Source organism: Zea mays, chromosome 1 (assembly GCF_902167145.1).
Source record: "Zea mays cultivar B73 chromosome 1, Zm-B73-REFERENCE-NAM-5.0, whole genome shotgun sequence".
Lineage (NCBI taxonomy): Eukaryota > Viridiplantae > Streptophyta > Magnoliopsida > Poales > Poaceae > Zea > Zea mays.
In genome coordinates, this window is record NC_050096.1 from 244,790,683 (window position 1) to 244,803,095 (window position 12,413).

The 12,413-nt window shown below is 41.7% G+C and overlaps 1 protein-coding gene across 1 annotated transcript; it reads left to right on the forward strand.

Moving 5' to 3' along the window:
- The first annotated feature begins 1,233 nt into the window (after window positions 1-1,233).
- LOC109943762 (uncharacterized) lies at window positions 1,234-11,677 on the forward strand. The gene is made up of 7 exons (XM_035961966.1): window positions 1,234-1,242; window positions 1,340-1,398; window positions 10,520-10,612; window positions 10,726-11,125; window positions 11,217-11,261; window positions 11,444-11,502; window positions 11,611-11,677. The coding sequence occupies exons 1-7, from the start codon at window positions 1,234-1,236 to the stop codon at window positions 11,675-11,677; spliced, it is 732 nt and encodes a 243-aa protein (XP_035817859.1).
- The last annotated feature ends 736 nt before the right edge of the window (window positions 11,678-12,413 follow it).

Consider the following 12,413-nt stretch of genomic DNA (forward strand, 5'->3'; position numbering starts at 1 on the left):
AATGTTGACACAAATTAATCCTCCACATCTAATTGGCTACAACAACTCAACCATCATCAGAGACATCTTCATAAAAAATACAAGGTACAAAATTCTCCTTTATGTATTACTACTACAATCTTGCCACATAAAATGTGTGACAAGCACTATGAAATCTTTGCACCACTAATCCTTATATCAGATTGTGTATTCATACTAGCTATATTGTTCTTATTTCTTCAGTAACATGTCTATGAAAATTACTCTTTGGGGAAATCAAGCATCAAGCTTTTCTATCAGTGATGTTTACAATCAAAGCAACAATCAGCCTATTGTCATACTGCTCGTTGGATTTCTTGCTAAACGATTCAAAGGTTATGATCCAAGCTTTTAAAAAGAACAATTGGATTATTTATTTCAATATATATGATAACACATATTCTACATGTAATGTAGGTCAACCATACCTAAGCAGTACTACAGCAAGTTCATGGTACTTCAATCCTGGAATTCCTGAGGCACAGACCTACTACAACAAGTAAACAAAATAAATTTTGGATACACTTCCTTCAATACGTGCGAATGGTTCTCTTTAATCTGGTTCTCTTCAATCTATGTGCCCACATTTATCTGGTTCTCTTTAATCTGGTTCTCTTGAAGCAACATAAATCTGGTTCTCTTTAATTTTATGCCCACATTTATCTAACAATTTAATAAGCTACAGTCTACTACGCTACCGGTAGTAATATTTAAACTGAAATTGTAGATAAACATTGTTTTTTATCATTACCTCTTTATATATTACATTCAGACCAGTTTGGTCTCCCTCTTCAGACAATATTCAATGCTTACAATTATTTTTTAGCTAAAACTAAGCCACAGTTTTATTTCTTTTTCTCTATAAAAAACAAAGACAGTGCAAAAGAAAAATCATCGCTGCCTATAATCAGCGTATACAATTTTTTTAAAATAATGTTATGAATGGTTGTATTTCTTAGACACTCTTTCAGTTAAAAAAATGATACATGTTATCCTCTTTTTCCTAAAGCGAGTTACAAGACATCCTATTATCTTTATTTTAAAAAAAATAAAAATATTGTTCATACTGATCACGATTGTGACATCACTTGAAGGTTGCAAAACAATGACCTCCAGCTAATACAACCCACAACAGCTGAAGAAGAAATTCTGCTTTCTCAACCACCAAATTTGGAAAAAAAGACTGTTGAAGAGCTGCTCAACATAGATCTGGACATGTTTCCCGTATTTACTACTAAATCCTCCTATGTTTCACTTATTTAATACATCGACAATATGCTTATCTGACTTGGTACATTTTTCTCTCTCTTTTATATTGCAGCCAGAAGGCTACAGATGCACTGTTACTATCTCACGCATTGTGCAAAATAGCAAATGGTGGTACTGAAAGTCGCCTAGAGGGGGGTGAATAGGGCGAATCTGAAATTTACAAAGTTTATGCACAACTACAAGCCGGGGTTAGCGTTAGAATTAAAAGCGAGTCCGAGAGAGAGGGTGAAAAACAAATCACAAGCAAATAAAGGGTGAGACACAAGGATTTGTTTTACCGAGGTTCGGTTCTTGAAAACCTACTCCCCGTTGAGGTGGTCACAAAGACCGGGTCTCTTTCAACCCTTTCCCTCTCTCAAACGGTCACTTAGACCGAGTGAGCTTCTCTTCTCAATCAAATGGGACACTAAGTCCTCGCAAGGATCACCACACACTTGGTGTCTCTTGCCTTGGTTACAATTGAGTTGATCACAAGAAAGAATGAAAAAGAAAAGAAGCAATCCAAGCGCAAGAGCTCAAATGAACACAAGTCACTCTCTGACTAGCCACTATTTGATTTGGAGTGATCTTTAGGCTTGGGAGAGGACTTGATCTCTTTAGTGTGTCTTGTATTGAATGCTATAGCTCTTGTAATGTGTTGGAAGGTGGAAAACTTGGATGCAATGAATGGTGGGGTGGTTGGGGTATTTATAGCCCCACCCACCAAAAGTGGTCGTTGGGAGGCTGTCTGTCGCATGGCGCACCGGACAGTCCGGTGCGCCACAGGACACTGTCCGGTGCGCCAGCCACGTCACCCGACCGTTAGGGTTCGACCGTTGGAGCTTCTGTCTTCTGGGTCACCGGACAGTCCGGTGCGCCTTCTAGCGCTGCTCTGACACTGGCGCGCACTGTAGCGCATTGAATGCGTTCTGCACGCGACCATTGGCGCGAAGTAGCCGTTGCTCCGCTGGCACACCAGACAGTCTGGTGTTACACCGGACAGTCCGGTGAATTATAGCGGAGCGGCCTCCAGAATTCCCGAGACTGGCAAGTTTGGAGTTGGATTCCCTGGTGCACCGGACACTGTCCGGTGGCACACCGGACAGTCCGGTGCGCCAGACAAGGGCTGCCTTCCGTTGAACTTTGCTCCTTTTATTTGAACCCTTTCTTTTGACTTGTATTGGTTTGTTGTGAACCTTTGGCACCTGTAGAACATATTTTCTAGAGCAAACTAGTTAGTCCAATAATTTGTGTTGGGCAATTTAACCACCAAAATTCTTATTGGAAAAGGTTTGACCCTATTTCCCTTTCAGTCTCCCCCTTTTTGGTGATTGATGCCAACACAAACCAAAGCAAATATAAAAGTGCAGAATTGAACTAGTTTGCATAGTGTAAGTGCAAAGGTTGCTTGGAATTTGAAACCAATATACTTATCTCAAATAGATGTGCATGGATTGTTTTCTTCTTTCTTAAAATTTTGGACCACGTTTGCACCACGAGTTTTGTTTTTGCAAATCCTTTGTAAAATTCTTTTCAAAAACATTTTGCAAATAGTCAAAGGTACATGAATAAGATTGAAGAAAGCATTTTCAAGATTTGAAATTTTCTCCCCCTGTCTCAAATGCTTTTCCTTTGACTAAAACAAAACTCCCCCTAAATAAAATTCTCCTCTTAGTGTTCAAGAGGGTTTTGCAATTTTTGAAGATACTACTTTCTCCCCCTTTTGAACATAATAAGATATCAAATTGAAAACTTCATTTTTAAATTTGGTGGTGGTGCGGTCCTTTTGCTTTGGCTCATACTTTCTCCCCCTTTGCCATGAATCGCCAAAAACGGATACTTGTGAGTGAAATATAAGCCCTTTAAAAACTTTATCCCCCTTTGGCAAACACAAAAATGTGAGTGAAGATTATACCAAAGTGGAGAACAAAGCAGAGTACCGGCAAACACAATTGGAGTTGAGTGGAAGCGACTTCTTTGCCGACTACTCCACTTCCCTTTCAATACCTATGACTAAGCATAAGATGATACTTGAAAACACATTAGTCATAGACATAGAAAGAGATATGATCAAGGGTATATAAATGAGCTATGTGTGCAAAGAATCAATCAAAATTCCTAGAATCAAGAATATTTAGCTCATTCCTAAGTTTGGTAAAGGATTGCTCATCTAAAGGCTTGGTAAAGATATCGGCCAATTGATCTTTTGTGTTTATATAGGCTATCTCGATATCCCCCTTTTGTTGGTGATCTCTCAGAAAGTGATACCGAATGGCTATGTGCTTAGTGCGACCGTGTTCAATGGGATTATCCGCCATGCGGATTGCACTCTCATTGTCATATAGGAGAGGGACTTTGCTAAACTTATAGCCATAGTCCCTAAGGGTTTGCCTCATCCAAAGCAATTGCGCGCAACAATGGCCTGCGTCAATGTACTCGGCTTCGGCGGTAGAAAGAGCTACTAAGTTTTGTTTCTTTGAAGCCCAAGACACCAGGGATCTTCCCAGAAACTGACAAGTCCCTGATGTGCTCTTCCTGTTAATCTTACACCCTGCCCAATCAGCATCGGAATATCCTAATAAATAAAATGAGGATCCCTTGGGGTACCAAAGACCAAACTTAGGTGTTTGAACTAAATATCTCAAGATTCACTTTACGGCCCTAAGGTGAACTTCCTTAGGGTTGGCTTGGAACCTTGCACACATGCATACGGAAAGCATAATGTCCGGTCGAGAAGCACATAAATAGAGTAAAGAACCTATCATCGACCGGTATACCTTTTGATCTACGGATTTACCTCCCGTGTCGAGGTCGAGATGCCCATTGGTTCCCATGGGTGTCTTGATGGGTTTGGCATCCTTCATTCCAAACTTGGTGAGAATATCTTGAATGTACTTTGTTTGGCAAATGAAGGTGCCCTCTTGGAGTTGCTTGACTTGAAATCCTAAGAAGTACTTCAACTCCCCCATCATAGACATCTCGAATTTTTGAATCATGATCCTACTAAATTCTTCACAAATTGATTTGTTAGTAGACCCAAATATGATATCATCAACATAAATTTGGCATACAAACAAATCATTCTCAATGGGTTTAGTGAATAAAGTAGGATCGGCCTTTCCGACTTTGAAGCCATTAGTGATAAGAAAATCTCTTAGGCATTCATACCATGCTCTTGGGGCTTGCTTGAGCCCATAAAGCGCCTTAGAGAGTTTGTAGACATGGTTAGGATACTCACTATCTTCAAAGCCGGGAGGTTGCTCAACATAGACCTCTTCCTTGATGGGTCCGTTGAGGAAGGCACTCTTCACGTCCATTTGGTAGAGCTTAAAGTCATGGTGAGTAGCATAGGCAAGTAATATTCGAATTGACTCAAGCCTAGCTACGGGTGCATAGGTTTCACCGAAATCCAAACCTTCGACTTGTGAATACCCTTTGGCCACAAGTCGTGCCTTGTTCCTTGTCACCACACCATGCTCGTCTTGTTTGTTGCGGAAGACCCACTTGGTTCCTACAACATTTTGGTTAGGACGTGGAACTAAATGCCATACCTCATTCCTTTCGAAATTGTTGAGCTCCTCTTGCATTGCCATCACCCAATCCGAATCTTGAAGTACTTCCTCTACCCTGTGTGGCTCAATAGAGGAAACAAACGAGTAATGTTCACAAAAATGAGCAACATGAGATCGAGTAGTTACCCCCTTATGAATGTCTCCTAGGATGGTGTTCACGGGGTGATCTCGTTGGATTGCTTGGTGGACTCTTGGGTGTGGCGGCCTTGGAACTTGCTCATCCTCCTTGTCATGATCATTTGTATCTCCCCCTTGATCATTGCCGTCTTCTTGAGGTGGCTCATCTTCTTGATCTTCTTCTTCATCATCTTGAGCCTCACCCTCATCTTGAGTTGGTGGAGATGCTTGCATGGAGGAAGATGGTTGATCTTGTGCTTGAATGGGCTCTTCGGATTCCTTAGGACACACATCCCCAATGGACATGTTCCTTAGCGCGACGCATGGAGCCTCTTCATCATCTAATTCATCAAGATCAACTTGCTCTACTTGAGAGCCGTTAGTCTCATCAAACACAATGTCACAAGAAACTTCAACTAGTCCAGTGGACTTGTTAAAGACTCTATATGCCCTTGTGTTTGAATCATATCCTAGTAAAAAGCCTTCTACAGCCTTAGGAGCAAATTTAGATTTCCTACCTCTTTTAATAAGAATAAAGCATTTGCTACCGAAGACTCTAAAATATGAAACATTGGGATTTTTACCGGTGAGGAGTTCGTATGATGTCTTCTTGAGGATTTGGTGTAGATACAACCGGTTGATGGCGTAGCAAGCGGTGTTGACCGCCTCGGCCCAAAACCGATCCGAAGTCTTGTATTCATCAAGCATGGTCCTTGCCATGTCCAATAGAGTTCTATTCTTCATCTCCACTACACCATTTTGTTGCGGCATGTAGGGAGAAGAGAACTCATGCTTGATCCCTTCCTCCTCAAGAAAACCTTCTATTTGTGAGTTCTTGAACTCCATTCCATTGTCGCTTCTAATTTTCTTGATCCTTAAGCCGAACTCATTTTGAGCCCGTCTCAAGAATCCTTTTAAGGTCTCTTGGGTTTGAGATTTTTCCTATAAAAAGAATACCCAAGTGAAGCGAGAATAGTCATCCACAATAACAAGACAGTACTTACTCCCGCCGATGCTTATGTAAGCGATCGGGCCAAATAGGTCCATGTGGAGGAGCTCAAGTGGCCTGTCAGTCGTCATGATGTTCTTATGTGGATGATGAACACCAACTTGCTTCCCTGCTTGGCATGCACTACAAATCATGTCTTTCTCAAAATGCACATTTGTTAGTCCCAAAATATGCTCTCCCTTTAGAAGCTTGTGAAGATTCTTCATCCCAACATGGGCTAGTCGGCGATGCTAGAGCCAACCCATGTTAGTCTTAGCGATTAAGCAAGTATCGAGTTCAGCTCTATTGAAATCAACTAAGTATAGCTGACCCTCTAATACTCCCTTAAAAGCTACTGAATCATCACTTCTTCTAAAGACAGTAACACCTGTATCCGTAAAAAGACAGTTGTAACCCATTTTACATAATTGAGATACAGAAAGTAAGTTGTAATCTAAAGAATCTACAAGAAAAACATTAGAAATAGAATGGTCAGGTGATATAGCATTTACCCAATCCTTCGACCAAACCTTGATTTCCATCCCCGAATGTGATAGCTCGTTGGGGATCTTGGTTTTTCTCGTAGGAGGAGAACATCCTTTTCTCCCCAGTCATATGGTTTGTGCACCCGCTGTCGATGATCCAACTTGAGCCCCTGGATGCATAAACCTACAAAACAGTTTTAGTTCTTGATTTTAGGTACCCAAACGGTTTTGGGTCCTTTGACATTAGATACAAGAACTTTGGGTATCCAAACACAAGTCTTTGATCCCTTGTGTTTGCCCCCAACATATTTGGCAACTACTTTGCCGGATTTGTTAGTAAGCACATAGGAAGCATCAAAAGTTCTAAATGAAACATTATGATTATTTGATGCTTTAGGAGTTTTCTTCTTAGGCAATTTAGCATGGTTTGATTGCCTAGAACTAGATGTCTCACTCTTATACATAAAAGCATGATTAGGGCCAGAGTGAGACTTCCTAGAATGAATTCTCCTAATCTTATGCTCGGGATAACCGACAGGGTACAAAATGTAACCCTCGTTATCCTGAGGCATGGGAGCCTTGCCCTTAACGAAGTTAGATAATCTTTTAGGAGGGGCATTAAGTTTGACATTGTCTCCTTTTTGGAAGCCAATGCCATCCTTGATGCCAAGGCGTCTCCCACTATAAAGCATACTATGAGCAAATTTAAATTTTTCATTATCTAGCTCATGCTCGGCAATTTTAGCATCTAATTTTGCTATATGATCATTTTGTTGTTTAATTAAAGCCATGTGATCATGAATAGCATCAATGTCAACATCTCTACATCTAGTGCAAATAGAAACATGCTCAACGGTAGATGTAGAGGGTTTGCAAGAATTTAATTCAACAATCTTAGCATGTAATATGGCATTTTCATCTCTAAGATTGGAAATGGAAGCATTGCAAACATTAATTCATTAGCCTTAGCAATTAATTTTTCATTTTCATTTCTAAGGCTAGCAAGAGAGACATTTAATTTTTCAATCTTAGCAATAGAAATAGCATGATCATTTCTAAGATTGGCATATGAATCATCACATACATTTGAATCAACCTTAGCAATTAATCTAGCATTCTCATTCCTAAGGTTGGCAATCAAATCATGGCAAGTGCTTAGCTCACTAGATAATTTTTCACATTTTTCTACTTCTAGAGCATAAGCATTTTTAACCTTAACATGCTTCTTGTTTTCCTTAATTAGGAAGTCCTCTTGGGTGTCCAAGAGTTCATCCTTCTCATGAATAGCACTAATTAATTCGTTCAATTTTTTCTTTTGTTGCATGTTAAGATCGGCAAAAGAGTAAGCAAATTGTCCTCATCATCACTAGAATTATTCTCATCACTAGAGGTTGCATATTTAGTGGAGGATTTGGATTTAACCTTCTTCTTTTTGTCGTCCTTTGCCATGAGGCACTTGTGGCCGACGTTGGGGAAGAGGAGTCCCTTGTTGACGGCGATGTTGGCGGCGTCCTCGTCGGAGGAGGAGTCGGTGGAGCTCTCGTCGGAGTCCCACTCGCGACACACATGGGCATCGCCGCCCTTCTTCTTGTGGTACCTCTTCTTTTCCTTTCTTCTCCCCTTCTTGTCGTCGCCCCTGTCACTGTCACTAGAAATAGGACATTTTGCAATAAAGTGACCGGCTTTACCACATTTGTAGCAAACCTTCTTGGAGCGGGGCTTGTAATCCTTCCCCCTCCTTTGCTTGAGGATTTGGCGAAAGCTCTTGATGATGAGCGCCATTTCCTCGTTGTCGAGCTTGGAGGCATCGATGGGGATTCTATTTAGACTAGAATCTTCTTTCTTCTCCTTCGTTGCTTTGAATGCAACGGGTTGTGCTTCGGGCATGGAGGAGGATGCGCCTTGCTCAATGATCTTTTTGGAGCCTTTGATCATTAGTTCAAAGCTCACAAATTTGCCTATCACTTCCTCAGGAGACATTAGCGTGTATCTAGGATCACCTCGAATTAATTGAACTTGTGTGGGGTTAAGAAAAACGAGGGATCTTAGAATAACCTTGACCATCTCGTGGTCATCCCACTTGGTGCTCCTGAGGTTGCGCACTTGGTTCACCAAGGTCTTTAGCCGGTTGTACATGGCTTGTGGATCCTCCCCTTGGTGAAGCATGAAGCGACCGAGCTCCCCCTCGATCGTCTCCCGCTTGGTTATCTTGGTCACCTCGTCTCCTTCGTGCACGGTCTTGAGCACGTCCCAAATTTCCTTTGCGCTCTTCAACCCTTGCACCTTATTATACTCCTCTCGACTTAGAGAGGCGAGGAGTATAGTAGTGGCTTGGGAGTTGAAGTGTTGGATTTGGGTCACTTCGTCCGAATCATAGTCCTCATCCCCTACAGATGGTACTTGTACACCAAACTCAACAACGTTCCAAATGCTAGTGTGGAGTGAGGTTAGGTGATGCCTCATTTTATCACTCCACATGTTATAATCTTCACTGTCAAAAACCGGTGGTTTGCCTAATGGAACGGAAAGTAATGGAGTTCGTTTAGAAATGCGAGGTTAATGTAGGGGAATCTTACTAAACTTCTTGCGCTCATGGCGCTTAGAAGTTACGGACGGCGCGTCGGAGCCGGAGGTGGATGGCGATGAAGAGTCGGTCTCATAGTAGACCACTTTCCTAATCTTCTTTTTCTTGTCGCCACTCCGATGTGACTTTTGTGAGGAGGATGCCTTATCCTTCCCCTTGTTGTGGGACTCTCCCGATGGAGCCTTCCCGTGGCTTGTAACGGGCTTGTCGCCGGTTCCCATCTCCTTCTTGGCGTGATCTCCCGACATCACTTCGAGCGGTTAGGCTCTAATGAAGCACCGGGCTCCGATACCAATTGAAAGTCGCCTAGAGGGGGGGTGAATAGTGCGAATCTGAAATTTACAAAGTTTAAGCACAACTACAAGCCGGGGTTAGCGTTAGAATTAAAAGTGAGTCCGAGAGAGAGGGTGAAAAACAAATCGCAAGCAAATAAAGGGTGAGACACAAGGATTTGTTTTACCGAGGTTCGGTTCTTGCAAACCTACTCCCCGTTGAGGTGGTCACAAAGACTGGGTCTCTTTCAACCCTTTCCCTCTCTCAAACGGTCACTTAGACCGAGTGAGCTTCTCTTCTCAATCAAATGAGACACTAAGTCCTCGCAAGGATCACCACACACTTGGTGTCTCTTGCCTTGGTTACAATTGAGTTGATCACACGAAAGAATGAAAAAGAAAAGAAGCAATCCAAGCGCAAGAGCTCAAATGAACACAAGTCACTCTCTCACTAGCCACTATTTGATTTGGAGTGATCTTTAGGCTTGGGAGAGGATTTGATCTCTTTGGTGTGTCTTGTATTGAATGTTATAACTCTTGTAATGTGTTGGAAGGTGGAAAACTTGGATGCAATTAATGGTGGGGTGGTTGGGGTATTTATAGCCCCACCCACCAAAAGTGGCTGTTGGGAGGCTGTCTGTCGCATGGCGCATCGAACAGTCCGGTGCGCCACCGAACATTGTCCGGTGCGCCAGCCACGTCACCCGACCGTTAGGGTTCGACCGTTGGAGCTTCTGTCTTCTGGGTCACCGGACAGTCCGGTGTTGCACCGGACAGTCACTGTACACTATCCGGTGCGCCTTCTGGCGCTGCTCTGACACTGGCGCGCACTGTAGCGCATTGAATGCGTTCTGCAGACGACCGTTGGCGCGAAGTAGCCGTTGCTCCGCTGGCACACCGGACAGTCCGGTGTTACACCAGACAGTCCGGTGAATTATAGCGGAGCGGCCTCCAGAATTCCCGAGACTGGCAAGTTTGGAGTTGGATTCCCTGGTGCACCGGACACTGTCCGGTGGCACACCGGACAGTCCGGTGCGCCAGACCAGGGCTGCCTTCGGTTGAACTTTGCTCCTTTTATTTGAACCCTTTCTTTTGACTTGTATTGGTTTGTTGTGAACCTTTGGCACCTGTAGAACATATTTTCTAGAGCAAACTAGTTAGTCCAATAATTTGTGTTGGGCAATTGAACCACCAAAATTCTTATTGGAAAAGGTTTGACCCTATTTCCCTTTCAGGTACCCATCTTGCTCAAGGTGCCACAAATCTTCATCTCAAACTTCAACTGGATATCACTGCACATCATGTGGCTGCACAGATATTAACTTTAGGTAAATCTTAACACACACACCTGATTTACTACCATTTATTTCATCTTAATAAAGTCTTATCTTCACTACAAACTTAATTGCTGCTTTGAAATACTCATAATTTGAATTGACAGATACAAGCTCAGCTTCATTGCTACTGATGGGACATGTGAAGCAGAGTTCTTTTGTTTTGATAGCATAGCCAGAAAAATAGTAGGAAAACCTTGTGACAACCTTGTTACAGCAGTTACAACTTCTCAGGGTCCCCCAGCAGCCCTAGTCGCTATTGTGTGTCTGAAATTTACCCTTGCAGTTACCATCAATATGTCAGCCTACTCGGTCACAAATAGAGTATTCTCTATTCTGTCTATTTTAACAAATCATGGAAGACAGGCCTTCATACCATCTAACATGCCTAGCCATCCTCAACAAGAGTTGGATACACAAGATGAAATACCTAGCCTTCCGACAACACAAGACTCTCCAGCAACATCAATGGCGAAACTATCTACCTGTAGCAACGAAAGAAACGAGGTACAAAACTTCTTATTTTTGTTGCCATGTAAAACCTATTATAAACGTATCATTCTTTCATGCATACAACTTGATGAAGTCTATTCAACAGGCACGACGTGTTCTAATATATTCAGATATGTCACATGACACAGAGGTACCTTTAGTACTACTAAATACTTATTTTCCATACACTCACAAAGTTACATATCCATTACATTTTAATACCAGATATAAATTAATACAAACAATACCCACCGAATAAATAAACCATGACAAAATGAGCTTCCACTTTGTTATATCAAACTACATTCATAAATTTTATGCACTTAACCACAGGGTGATGCCCAGCGCATAAGTGAACTCAACAATGAAGAGTTATCGTCGCCACCGAAAAGGTATGTATTACAAAAAAGGTTTGACATAGTAACAGTAGCAACAACAACCTTCTTTTAAATGCTAGATCTTATTTTCCACGCTAATACAACATTCATGATATTATATAGGATAAAACATGGCCACAGTAGCAAAGGAATACCAGATCTTACAGACCCCAAAAAGAAGAGCTCCTAGATCATCATCAACTTCATGAAGGTATAACACCATGTGCAAAACTTATTCATACATCACAAATATATTTATACACAGTCAACATAATGTATTCCACTTACCGTTTTACCTAGCAACATTAGCAAACTATTGGGAAAACACTTCCAACAACTCTAATATTTTTTCCTCCTTTCTACACAGGTATTTACTTATTGCGCACCTACAAGAGCACCATACTTTTGGACCATGAATGCTTCCCTATACATATGAACCCTATCAAGAGCACCATCACTTTTGGACCATGAATACTTCCCTATATATATGAACCTATTGTTAGACTATTTGTGGATCTGTACATATTTACTTAACACCTGGAAGCACACTGTTGCTAAGTGTTGATGTATGATGGTTGAATACTACTTAGTATATATTGTAGTCTAAATTCACTCTACAACTGGTATCAACTATTAGGGGAAAACAATATTATCTACTTATATTTTGGTTTCTTGCATACGTATTGTATACTCATATCATGTTTAAATTTGTTTTACATATCTGGGTACTCACACAAAATCCTTAAGCCATATATGGTCACGCGCGCCCAGGCGCGCGCTAAACACTAGTATATATTAAAGTGGCTCCAAAACAAGGACGCACACTGTGCCACGTCACCTTTAATATTTTCATCCATTCGATCTGATATCAGCAGCCAAAAATCTGCCTTCGTGTATCGGCTTCTTCAACAGCCGCGATGGTTCCA

What these genes read in the sequence shown, in the direction of transcription:
- LOC109943762 (XM_035961966.1), top strand. An exon ending in TGCACAGATATTAACTTTAG is followed by an intron (nt 10,613 to 10,725) that starts GTAAATCTTAAC and finishes TTGAATTGACAG; the next exon opens with ATACAAGCTCAGCTTCATTG. An exon ending in GTAGCAACGAAAGAAACGAG is followed by an intron (nt 11,126 to 11,216) that starts GTACAAAACTTC and finishes TCTATTCAACAG; the next exon opens with GCACGACGTGTTCTAATATA.